Consider the following 13,328-nt stretch of genomic DNA (forward strand, 5'->3'; position numbering starts at 1 on the left):
AACATAGTGAAACCCCATCAAAATACAAAAATTAGCTGGGCGTGGTGGCGCGTGGCTGTAATCCCAGCCACTTGGGAGGCTGGGGCAGTAGAATCACTTGAACCAGGGAGTCGGAGGTTGCAGTGAGCCGAGATTGCGCCACTGCACTACAGCCTGGTGACAGAATGAGACTCGGTCTCAAAATAAAGAAACAAAAAATACAAAAACTACCCAAGCATGGTGGCATGAGAGGATCACTCGAACCCAGGAAGCGGAAGTTGCAGTGAGCCAAGATCATACCACTGCGCTTCAGCCTGTGTGACAAAGTGAGAACCTGTCTCAAAGAAATAAATAAATAGAAAAGAATGGATAAAGTAAAGGGATTCCTCAGGAGAAGAGATGCTACAGTATTCTACCTACTTACACAGAAATTCAACTGCAACCTGGCTGGAATTATTTCCTATTTAAAACATAGGAAATAGGAGCTATAATGCATTATTATATTTCTGATGGAAGTTTAGAAATTAGATTTCAAAATCACTAAATTTGTAGTTTAAATTCCGCCCCCCGCCCCCGCCACCTGGAGCATGTTGTAATTATTCTGTTTTAACATTATAAACATTCATATTTAGATTAGTCAAAGTAACCATAAAATGCTCTTTAAATTCAGAGAAATGGGGAAATTGTGGATTTTTGTTTATTGGAGGAAAAGGTGCTTATAAGGGAGGAGAGACTGGTTCTGTCATCAGTTTTTGGACACTTCCTGAGTTAAAAGAGGTAGACAAATATAGTGCATCTCAAATTGGTTTCTCTCAATGATATATCCACTGACTACTATGTTTTAGGCTATGCATCCCAGCAGTATTGGGTTTTAGCTCCAAACTTTTTAGTATTTACAAGTTTTAATCCAGCATCCTGGCTGGTACTTCATCTACACACTGAAGATGAATATAAATAATCTGTGGAAGTAAACTTCCCTTATTCTAAATATTTCTAAAGGTAAAAGCACACAATTTTATTTTAGAAATACAAGTAGAAATATCTCTAGGAAGTCTATCTGTTGCAGATTTAAAGATTTTATTATTTGCAGTACAGGTCCAAATCCTGTACTGTATACTGCAGTCAAATAAAGTAGATGCTAAAAACTTCCCATAAGCCAGAGAGAGGGTAGAAGAGAGGTGAAGAGACAGACAAATACTGTTTGTATAAATTACTGATCAAGATTTCAGTGCAAAGAGCCTTTTTTTTTAAACCAGATTCCTACAATGGTATAAAGGAAGAACATCAACATTTAGGTTTAGATTCACTAGAACAATTGCTAAGCATAGAACTGTCTCCAAACTTTTAAATATAATATAAACTTTTTTTTCAAAGAGGAAAGGTTTCTTGTGCAGAATAAATAAATGCAGAGAATGGGTGAGGGTGAGAAGGAGAAAAGGGTTAGAGCTCAGCTTGCTGAAACGTCCCTTAGTCCTACCCTTAATCTGTACAGCAGCCCTGGGTCTTAGCAAAACACAGCTAGAAACCCACTGCCCAAATGGGCACTCAGATAATACATAATTGCAAAACACTATCTTCCTAATACTGCAAGAGTTACCTAATACTATCAACTCAAATCTGTGATCTTAAACTCAGTATTGATAAAATAAACTAATAGTCAAACCAAGGTATACTTTAACCAGTGATTCTAGATTTGCTAAATACTAATAAACTTCTCAGTTTTGAAGAATGAAGAACATAACTTTCTTTCACTGATTTACTATTTTGCTCACACAAAAATACAGTTTTTTTTTTAAGCATAGTGAAAAGTACATAATCAACTCAAGTACAAACTCTAAATTTTCATTGCCTAGAATACACTAGGGTTGCACTACCATCGCAGTCACCCACATGCGGCTACTGCACAACTAAACTGTGGCTAATCTGAATAGAGATGTGCTCTTAACTGTAAAACACAAATTCAGTTAAAGATTTCAAAGACTCAGTTAAAAAAATGTAAAGTAACTGTTATAATATTTGATATATTGCGTTATTAAAATTAATTTCACCTTTTTACTTTTTAATGTGACTAGTAGAAAATTTTAAATTACATGTGACTCACCAATATCTATTAGCATTACAATAATCTCAAGAATACCTCATCAATACTAAGAAAGTATTATTTTTAATAATTATTAAAAATAAGTATTTAAAATACTTATAAAATAATGATTATTTCTGATAATTATCTGGCTTTAGAGGTATTTTAAGGTTGGCATATTGTTAAACTTTTTTTTTTTTTTTTTTTTTTTTTTGCAGTAACCACTAATTCTTTGAGCCAGAAACAGGCATTCCTCTTATTAATCTAATATTTAGCATTCTATTGGAGTGGGTAGAGAGTTATTTCAACAATACAAATCACAGCAGAGGTGGTTAAAAGAAGCAATCAAGAAGGCAATTTACATCAGGGAGACTGAAATTGAAACTGAAACAAATGGCCAGTGTGGGCAGCTAAAGGGTGAAGGAGAGTGGAGAAGAAATTGGGGACTGGGGGTTGAATTCAAATCCTCTTCTGGATGTGTGATAGGTACTTCCTGGTGCTTCAAGAAAAGGACTCTCCCAGATAGTGAGATTACTATGAACAATGTGATATGAAGCAACAGGGCTTTTTATTTTCCAAAGAATCCCAGTATAAAGGTATGGCCATTGTAAGCATCAATCCCTTACTAAGCTCCCCATCACTGTCAACTCCAAATGCGCCAGTGCAGGCCACAGCCTTGCAGCATTTCCACTAGAGAGCAGCCTAAAGAGCCTGCTAACAAACACAGCTCCCACTAAGATCCTGTTATCACTGCTGTGTCTATGCTACTACGAACTTTTAAACAGTAAGTCTAAGTCAATTCAATTAACTCTGATATTTCTACCAAGACAACAGATTAACATTTGAGTTAGGGTCATTTTTTTCTTCAAAAGTTGTGACAGCAAAAGGATGCTTTTAAAAATATAACATATATACTTATAAATACATTTATATACATATAATTAACAGTGGATTTAAAATTAACTTGAAGAATATCTTACAGCTCATCTAAGCATTTCAAAAGGAAAACATATAGAGCAACCTCTACTTTTTTCACATACTGTTTATCAGCTAAATATTTTATATTTTATGTTGGCTTAATATTTTAATTTTTTTCAAATGTTCCTAATGTTCACTAAGTTTTCCTTAAACATTTCCTTTGCATTATGTAGGCAACAGAAAAAGTAGCAGGCAATTTGTTGCCTTCTAAACATAAATGACCTTGGTTTTAGACTGTACTGATCCTTTTCTTATACTATATAACCACCATTCTGTTATTACATCTAGCATTATAGTTTAACAACTGTACTTTTAAATAAAATACATTTTAATATTTGATAGAACAAACATCCCCCATTACTCTTTTTTAAAAAATGTTGGCGGCCAGGCGCGGTGGCTCACACCTATAATCCCAGCACTTTGGGAGGCTGAGGCGGGTGGATCACTTGAGGTCACGAGTTCGAGACAAGCCTGACTAGGATAGTAAAACCTCGTCTCTACTAAAAACACAAAATCAGCTGGGCATGGTGGTGCATGCCTGTAATCCTAGCTACTTGGGATGCTGAGGAGGTGGATTGTTTGAATCTGGGAGGCAGAGGTTGCAGCGAGCCAAGATTGCGCCATTGCACTCCAGCCTGGGCAACAAGAGCGAAAATCCACCTCAAAAAAAAAAAAAAAAGTTGGCTAGTATCATTCATTTATCATTCCATATGAATTTTAGAATCATTTTGTTCCTGAAAATGTTATACTCAGTAAATTATATAACCATTTAAAAAACAAATTTAGATCCTTATCAAATACTTTACACTAAAATAATTTTTAGATAAAATGCATTAAAAAGAAATGATAAAGCATTAGAAGAAATTTGACTTAGGTAAGACTTTATAGTATGATATCAAAGATAGAAACGCTGAAGAAAAAATTGATAGAATTAAGTAATTCTAATTAACTGTTTATAAAACAATTGTATTTCTACAAAAAAATTAAGGTAAATTGAGTACACACACACAACTGTAACATAATAGCAAAGGGCTTAATCTTCATACTTAAGTGTATGAAGAGCTCTTTCAGAATAGTAAAATATAAACATCTGGCCAGGTGTGATGCTAACACTTTGGGAGGCCGAGACGGGCAGATCACTTGAGGTCTGGAGTTCAAGACCAGCCTGGTCAACGAGGTGAAACCCCGCCTCTACTGAAAATACAAAAATTAGCTGAGCGTGGTGGCGAGCACCTGTAATCCCAGCTACTCAGGAGTCTGAGGCAGGAGAACTGCTTGAACCCGGAAGGCAGAGATTGCAGTCAGCCAAGATCAGGCCACTGCACTCCAGGCTGGACAACAGAGACTCTGTCTCAAAAAAGAAAATAAAATAAGATTTTTTTAAAAAATCCTAAAAGAAAGGCGAATAAAGGACACAAATAATTTATGAAAAATGAAGATGGCCATAAACAGACGAAAAAAGTGCTCAACCTCACTCATATTACAACAATATATATTAAAACAATGATATCATTTTTTTTCACCTATAAGATTAGCAAAGACAAGCCTAAAAGTGGGGAAAGTCAAAAGAAATAATAGTGTTTAATGTAGGGAAAATATGAGGAAATGGATATTCTCACATACTACTAAAGAAAGTCTATCAATCCATCATTGGAGAAAACTTTGGCAATGTATATTAAAATATTTGAATGTACTCTTATACAGCAAATCCAATTCAAGGTCCATTTCCTAAGAAAATAAATATTTCTAAATGTTTATATAAGGATGTTAATCTAAGCACTATTTACAAAAGTGAAAAGTAAAAAACTAAATGTTCTACAGTAAGGGACTGGTTACAAATGTCATCATACGTTTGACGATAGGGTGGACTTCTATGTAATCATTATGACTACAAATTTGTTGACATATCATATTTAAAAAAGGAAAAATTTTAAAGCTGTGAAGTGCTTAGCATAGTACCTGATCACATAGTAAGCATTCTATATATTTTAAAGTTATTACTTCATGGAAAATTTCAAGCATACACAAATATAGAGAGAGTAAGATGAACCCCTATCACACAACTTCAAAAATTATCAACACTTTGCTATTGTCAGTATTTTTTAAAGTTTGCAACTACCTCTCCCTTCCCATTCACAGTGCATATAGGTTTTTCCTACCAAAAGTACATGAATGTATTGCACACTGTATGTAAGCATACACAAAGTCAGAAGAAATTTATACCAAAATTTTATTCATGGTAAATCTCTAAACGGTAGAATTATGGGTGATTTATTTATTTCTCATTTTATCTGCATTTTCTCATTTTTCTAAAATAAGCATGTATTATGTAATTTTAATAGCTTATTAAAAGAAATGAATTCAAGCAAATATATGTCAAAGAATGAGAAGTTGTTTCTGAATTATACTTTTAGATGTTAAAAACATACAAGAAAAAAATTATACAAAGATTTTTTTTTAATGAAGGGTAGGTTAATATCCACTTAGTCTCCCAGGTTTTCCACTGCTATTATTCAATGGTGACCCACACTTCAACCAAATGCAATATATCAACCTTGACAGGATTCTGACTCAAACATCCGATTGTAAAAAGATAGTTTTTTGGACAACTGGGGAAATGTGAACAGACTGGATATTAAGTTATATTAAGAAGTTATTATTCTATTAATGTGATACTGATATATTGTAGTTATTTTTTAAGTCCTTACCTGTTTGGAAATAAGATGATATCTATGATTTGCTCTGTAATATTCCACCCAAAAATAAGAAGTAGTGAATGGTATAGAGTTTCAGTTTGACAAGATAAAAAAGTTCTAGAGATCTGTTGTACAATGTACATATAGTTAACATTACTATACTATACATTTAAAAATGGTTAAGGTGGAACATTTTATGTGTATTTTACCACAATTAAAATAAAGATTTACAAGATGACAACTATTAATGCTCGTTAATGGATATAGATAAGTTTATTTAGACGTTTAAAAAAATGATGATCATACAGCACTGGTATATACTGAATCATGGAAAGATTTAATTTTATTTAGTTTGCCAAGGGAGAAAGATAAATACATTTATAGGTAACATTTTTATTAAACAATCAGATAGTTTTAGGTTAAACAAAACTATCAGAAGAATAATTCAAACAGCCTTAGTAGGAAAACAAATGTTGGCTGTTGAAAGACTTCTTACTCTAGCCGTAGCTGAATTACAGGAAGTAAAAATCCCATTTTTTCTAACAATGAAGTTTTTATTATGTAGAGTCAATAATCACAATAGTAATTTGGAATAGAATAACAGTAATGTGAAAAGAGACTCTATAATCAATAATACTCCATGGATAAACAATTGAGAACTGTAAAAATTCAGACTCAATTTGTTTTTTTGTCAATCTGAAGCCTACAACTAGAATATAACAATATCTTGGTCAAGTGTGGTAGCTCACACCTGTAATCCTAGCACTTAGGAGGCCAAGGTGGGAGGATAGCTGAAGCCCAGGAATTTGAGATCAGCCTGAGCAATGTAGCGAGACCTCATCTCACGAAAACCAACAAATTTTTTTGTTGTTGTTAAGAAAAAAAAAAACATGTATTATATATAAAACAATACCTTATAGTTATTAGGTCTGTATAGTGCTTTGGTATTCAAGTAAAAAAACTGGTCTAGACATCTCATGATTTCACTGGTCTGTCTGGCTGCGTAGCTTGCTGTGGCCTAAAAAATAAATTTCTTCCTTGCAGTTGTTGTGAACTTTTCCTATCATTTTGAATGAAGTTACTCACAGCAGAGCCACTGTCGGTAGTTTATCAGACAGCTGATATTTCAGGGAGACGAACAAAGAGTTAATGCATTATTGAGACTTAAAACAGCATATAAATGCAGATTATTTTAAAAAAGCCAAAAAGCCAAAAAAAGCAAAAAACAAAAAAACCTCCCTTCTAGCTATTTCAACTTACCCAGTCTGTTCCCTCATTCTATAAAACTAAGATAACTACCAACCTTGACAGATTATCATAATATTAAACAGAGAACACACACAAAAATTGTCTAGAAGCACTGGGTCAATGTCTAGCACATAACAGATGATCGTAATTTTTTTTAGTTTCCTTTATGTTCTTGATTCTAACTGAAAAAGGAATGAGCTGAATAGGTTCTTACAAGACATATTCCTAAAGTAGGTGTCTGGTTTTTGGTTTTGCTCAAGCCATTAAGAGAAAAGTTTCTATCAGTGTTCTAAAATAAGTATTTTTGTTACCACAAAGACACCACTTTTAGTTAGTGTGCACACCATTGCCATGTGACTCTCTCCACATCTGTCCGCATGGGCAGACAAACTGAAGCTCCCCGGCTGAGGCACCTCGGCCAAGACACCCCAGTGACCATAGGGATAGTGTAAGGCGCGGACTATAGTAGAGCTGAGAGACCTAACAAGAGACAGAAAGACATGGAAAAGGAGACAGAGGGAGGAATGGGATTGTGGTAAGTAAGGAAGAAAGAGAGGAGAGGAAGAGAGGGTGACAAAGCCAGGGACCAAGATGAGGACAGTGAACATGGATGCAAGCATAGAGCCTCAGTAAGCAAGACAATGACAGAGAGTGGGTGAGCAAGTCAGAAACAAGCAAGGAGGCAAAGCGGCAAGCCGGCACAAAGACATGAGCCTGGACAGGAGAGTGAATACACGCATGTGTGAGGGCAGGAGGGAAGGAGGAGCTGGGTCTAGATGCTGAGGAGGAGAGGCTGCCTAAACAAGAAAGAGAGCAGGGTTTGTGGAGAGAAGCTGAAAGAGGCTAAATGGTACCAGGACACTGCATTAAGGTAGTTCAAACTTGATCAAAACCTATCTGCTTCTCATTATTTTAAAAAGTCTTAGGCCTACCTGAATTATCTCTGATTGTTCAGCCAGAGCCTTCCTTTGTGCCTCCAGTGAAGATACCTGTTGCTGATAAATCAAGCGTTGCTTCTCCCAGTCCAGCGATTTCTGACGGAATTCCTGAGGAAGCAATTAGAGTACTTAATTTCTGAGTGCTTCTCCTCACTGTCACTACTTCCCAGACTCCCTTTTACTTTAATTTCTCCCCATGTCCCTGGGTACGCTCGCACCTTTCTCCACAGCAGGAGACCCATTACTCACTTAGCTAACAGAGCTAGAGAGTAACACTAAATTCCTCACATACTGTGCCTCTGGATATCTGTCTTTCTAAATTTAACACCCTAATGGTGAGGAGTATGAAACGCAGATGCTAAGCACTGGATTCAGATGTTTTTCATTGATTTGCTGCCACCTAAGGGTTGTTATAATTTTCTAGTGAATTTTCAGAAAACTGACGCTACGATAACTAAAATTTTAAAGTATGATTACAGATATCCCTCGCTATCCAAATTCTTGATATCCAGACCCAGGAATTGAACAGATTAAATTTTCAGATAAGTCCTTTGGTAACCCAAATCTTACTTCTCAGTATCTAAAACTCAAGAACCAAGTAGATTCAGACAATACAATATCCTTTGATGTCCACATTTTTATTATCTCAACAGAGGAACTGCAAAGGCTTGAATAACAAAGAAAATCTGTACTAAATTTTAACAGATATTTGTAACCCAAAGCCGAACAGTTCAAAATTAATGATGGATCAATAGTAACATCAAATTGCATGATCAAGAAAATGATTTCAATATTTATGAAAATGGGGCAAATCAAAGGGAAAGGAAACTCAATCTTTCTATCACTGTCTTCCAGGATCCTCAACTCCAGAAGTCTCAGGCTCCTTAAGATAACTGTTGTTAACCAAATTTCTGATATTCATTCATTTATTCATTCATTCATTCATTCTACTATATATGCCAGGTACTGCTTTAGGTGTCAGGGATACAATACTTAACAAAACAAACAAAAACTCTAGTCCCACTCAACTGGGGGCAACCGATGACACATTTCTTGTATGGTATAGCAGACGGTAATACACGATTTGGAGAAAACAGAGCATAAAGTCTTCAGAGTTGGGGTTGTAATTTTTAAAAGGGATGGCCAGACTGAGTGAAAAACATTTAAGTAAACACTTAGGGAGATGAGGGTGAAGTTACAATATTCTGGGTGGAAAGAACAGCCTTGAAATAAGAGGATCCTGGTGTGTTTAAGGGTGAGAAAGGAGACTGGTGTGGCTGGAATAAAGTGAATGAAAGGGAAAATAGGAGAAGACAAGGTATGAGAATGAGACCACGTAGGCCACTAGGATAACTTAGGTTTTTTTTCTTTTTTTTTTTTTTTTGAGACGGAGTCTTGCTCTGTGCCCCAGGCTGGAGTGCAGTGGCGCGATATCGGCTCACTGCAAGCTCCGCCCCCCGGGTTCACGCCATTCTCCTGCCTCAGCCTCCCGAGTAGCTGGGACTACAGGCGCCCGCCACCACGCCCGGCTAGTTTTTTGTATTTTTTTAGTAGAGACGGGGTTTCACTGTGTTAGCCAGGATGGTCTCGATCTCCTGACCTTGTGATCCACCCGCCTCGGCCTCCCAAAGTGCTGGGATTACAGGCTTGAGCCACCGCGCCCGGCCGGTTTTTTTTCTTTTTAATACTTTAAGTTCTAAGGAACATGTGTACAACGTGCAGGTTTGTTACATATGTATACATGTGCTATGTTGGTGTGCTACACCCATTAATTCATCATTTACATTAGGTATATCTCCTAATGCTATCTCTCCTCCCCCTGCTCCCCACAATAGGACCTGGTGTGTGATGATCCCCTTCCTGAAGCTGCTGGAGGGTTTTTGTATAGGAAGTGATATAATTTGATTTACATTAGAGCAGAATCATTCTGGCTATTGTGCTGAGAAAAGAGAAGTCTAGGATGACTCCGAGGTTTTTAGGTCGAGCAAACTGAGTTGCTATCAACTAAAACATGAATCAGTGTTGGGGAGATGAGGAAGAGAAAGACAGGACCTTTAGCTTGGACATGTTAAGTCTGACACATTTCAGACATCATAGTGGAGATAGGAAACAGGCAGTTGAAAGTTATTCTGTCATGAAGAGGCAAGGTCTCGGCTAGATATATAAATTTTGAATTGTCAACATATACACAGTGTTAAAGCTATGAAATTCAATGGGACCAATAGGGGAGTGAGCGTAGACAGGAAAAAAAAAGAAGGAAAGGTCCAATGATATGATCCTAGGTTAAGGAGTAACGGAGACTGAGGAGTGATGAACAAGGAGAAAAATGAGAGAAATGTGGTTTTTCTCAAGCCAAGTCAAGAAAGTGGGTAAGGAGGTGGGAGAGACCAGCTCTCCTACAAAGCTGTAGGTAGGATGAGGAAGATGAGGACCAGCCTACAGGCTCTGGGAATGTGTAAGTCACTGGTGACCTCTATGTGAACAGTTTCTGCAGTGTGAGGGGACAAAAGCCTTGAGTGGGTATAAGAAAAATGAGACAAGAGGAACTGGAGACAAGTATAGATAACGGAGGTAATTTTTTAGTTATAAAATGAAAGAAATAAAATGGGGCAGAGAAGGAAGAGACAGGTCAAGAGAGGATATTTAAGAGGAGGGAAATTTGGATGCTGGTAAAAAATATCCAGTAGAGAGAAAAAATTAATGGTGCAGAAAAGAGAAGTTGAACTACTAGAGTAATGCCTTGGGTAGAAAAGGGGGAGGGCACGGGTAGTTCCTCCAGGAAAGAAGGCAGGGTACATGGGCACAGATGCAGATAGGTGGGTGGACACAGAGCTGGAAGTCTATACACAGAGCTGGAAGTCTATACACAGAGCTGGAAGTCTATATATCTTTGGGTTATAAAGATATAACCCAAAGGTGAGGATGTGGGGATAGGTGTTGAGAGTCTGAGGAGAAAAGCAGAAGTCTGAAATACTCATTGTGGAAAGTAGGAGATGAGAGGAAATACAGTACGATTCCAGGTAGCATTAGGACCCATTTGAGGTTAGGGACCATGAATTTAAAGTGAGATCAGACAGTATAGTCAGGGTTTTCTCCAGCCATGTTCAGCGATACATGACAGGTAGAGAGTGGGCAGAAAGGTGGACTTAAGCAGATCTGTGATTCTGCCAAGCAAATATGAGGAAGCAAGAGAGGAGCATACGAGATGAAAGGCAAAGTTAAAAATGTAATCACAGAATTTAAAAGCTGGCTAAAGACCAATAAGTGAGAACACTAAGTAGATAATGGAGCAGCAAAAAGGCGGCAGAATTCAATCATTTTAAGGGATGGATAATGATTACTGAGAGTCAAAGGACTAGAGAGAGTTAGCTGAAAAGATAGGGATTGGTAGTCTGATAATTAAATGCTTGAAAATGAGATTCTAGAGGGGTGGCATATATTGGTAATGACAAGAGCTGAGGAATGGCAATGGGAATAAGTAGATGAGACAGAGAGATAATCAAACTATCTATGGAGGAAAGAAAGACAAGAAACTGTAAGGTCAGAGTATTATAAGCATCATCCCTCCAGATCCTGAGATCCTCAAAGTTATGGTAAGAGTAATGTTGGAGAGAACTGACAGTGAGCTGGGTGCTGAAATCAATGAGCCAAGGAAATAACCCAGAGATCAGAAGATGACTACTTTGGTTGTTATGTACATTGGCTGGCAGCATAGGCTGGTGACATGAAAATCAAAGATGGGGTTTTTGAGGTAGCAAGGAAAGAAAATAGGAAGTGGCAATGTGAAGCAAGAAGGATACAGGGTTTGGGGGGAAAAGATATTGCTGAAAAGGGTGGAAGGGAAGCAGTATCTGCAGTCTTCTGATTCTAAGCTCTTCAAATGTAAAAAAATTTGACATATAAAGGAATATTAAACACAGAAATTATAATTTTAAGTAACAATAATATACTGGCATTTGTGGGTGACAGGTCACTGAGAGTAAAAACTTGTAAGTGATCACACAAAGATGTTGAACAATGTTTCTCAAATCAGAATAAGCTAGGGGAGCTGGATACAATGCAGACTGTAGGTCCTATGCCATCCTAGGTCCTATGCCATACTGCTGGATCAGCATTTCTGAGAGCCTAAAAGCACCCTGGGAATTCTTATGTCCACTGAAAAACTAATGGCAAGGACAGAAGAAGAGAGTGACAGCTTTGTGCTACTCCTTCATCTACTCTTGGTACTATTAGCTCACCACCTCCCCTTAAGTTCTCAATATATACAACAATCATGGAGTTATTCAGTCTTAATAAAAACAAAGTCAGCAGAGAAGGAAGTGAATGCCTTACTACATCTAAATGGGAATTGAGAATAATCTGATACAGAGATTACTTTGTACAAAAAGTGCTATGTACTTTCCACATTTACTAAGCCCCCACTTTATTAGGTGCTTGAGATACAATGATATATAAGACAAGAACAATGCCCACAGAGGACTGTCTGTAACTAGTGGTCAATGTTTCCCAATGGGAGAGATACTGGCATTTGAGGTACAATAATCCTTCCTGTGTGGAACAATCTTAGGCATATTTAGTATCCCTGGTACCTGTCCCCTAAATGCCAGTTTTATTATGCTCAGTCATTTTGACAACCAAAAAAAAAAAAGGCCTCCATACATTTGCAAATGCTCCCCAAGGGTAGTAGTGCCCTGTTGAGAATTATTGATGGCCAGTAATCCCGTTAACCACAGGGAACCAGATGATGATAGGATGTATGGTAGATCACCCTCTCACCTTTGAAATAGCTTCGTGGCAGTCCTAAAGATGATAGAAAATTGGTTTCAGAAAATAATGCCATTAGAAACAGCATTTTCCTACATGAAGGCTGACAATCACTATGAACAAATTATTACTATGAACATACCTCTATTTTTGCAGTTAACCTCTCAATTTCAGACCGATCTTCCCTGTGATTTTTGGTATTTCCTCTGAATTCCCTCATTTGCTTTTTCTGAAGCTTTTCGTAGCTTCTCTTCAGTATGCCTAACTGTAGAAACAGTTATTTCTATACTTAAAGTTTAAGAATTTGAAAAGAGTAGCGGTGAGAAAAATTTGTATTATGAAAACAAGAGCAGTGCTAACCAGTATTACTGAGAACATGTTAGATTTCCAAACTAAAACACAAAAGGAAACTAAAAATTAAATATGTAAAACAAACATTAGTAAAGAAATACATTCAAAGAAAAAATTTTTTAAAAATTTTAAACAAAAGTTTTTGATTACAATAGCCTTGCACTTAAAGACCCTACCACCTAGCCCCACAATAAAAGCAGCAAATTAAAACTCTTTTTCTTTCTTCTAGGTCTGTGATTCTCAAAGCTATGCTCTTGCAGAGCACTAATATTTAGGATGCAGGAGAAGAATACT

At 36.8% G+C, this 13,328-nt stretch overlaps 1 protein-coding gene across 19 annotated transcripts in view; it reads right to left on the bottom strand.

Annotated features, from left to right (window-relative positions):
- Positions 1 to 13,328, bottom strand: part of CEP63 (centrosomal protein 63) — a 71,784-nt gene that overhangs the window by 14,569 nt on the left and 43,887 nt on the right. For 11 of the 19 annotated variants that reach the window (XM_038002870.2, XM_038002853.2, XM_038002864.2 and 8 more), the window contains exons 5-6: positions 12,826 to 12,948; positions 7,914 to 8,027 (exon numbers count right to left, since the gene is read on the bottom strand). In XM_038002870.2, the coding sequence (XP_037858798.2) occupies positions 7,914 to 8,027; positions 12,826 to 12,948 (237 nt within the window). Of the gene's footprint in view, positions 1 to 7,913; positions 8,028 to 12,695; positions 12,720 to 12,825; positions 12,949 to 13,328 lie in introns of all 19 variants that reach the window. The other 8 variants (XM_038002851.2, XM_038002848.2, XM_038002850.2 and 5 more) reach the window with 1 other exon arrangement.

The sequence above is a fragment of the Chlorocebus sabaeus genome, chromosome 15 (genome assembly GCF_047675955.1).
Source record: "Chlorocebus sabaeus isolate Y175 chromosome 15, mChlSab1.0.hap1, whole genome shotgun sequence".
NCBI classification, from domain to species: Eukaryota; Metazoa; Chordata; class Mammalia; order Primates; family Cercopithecidae; genus Chlorocebus; species Chlorocebus sabaeus.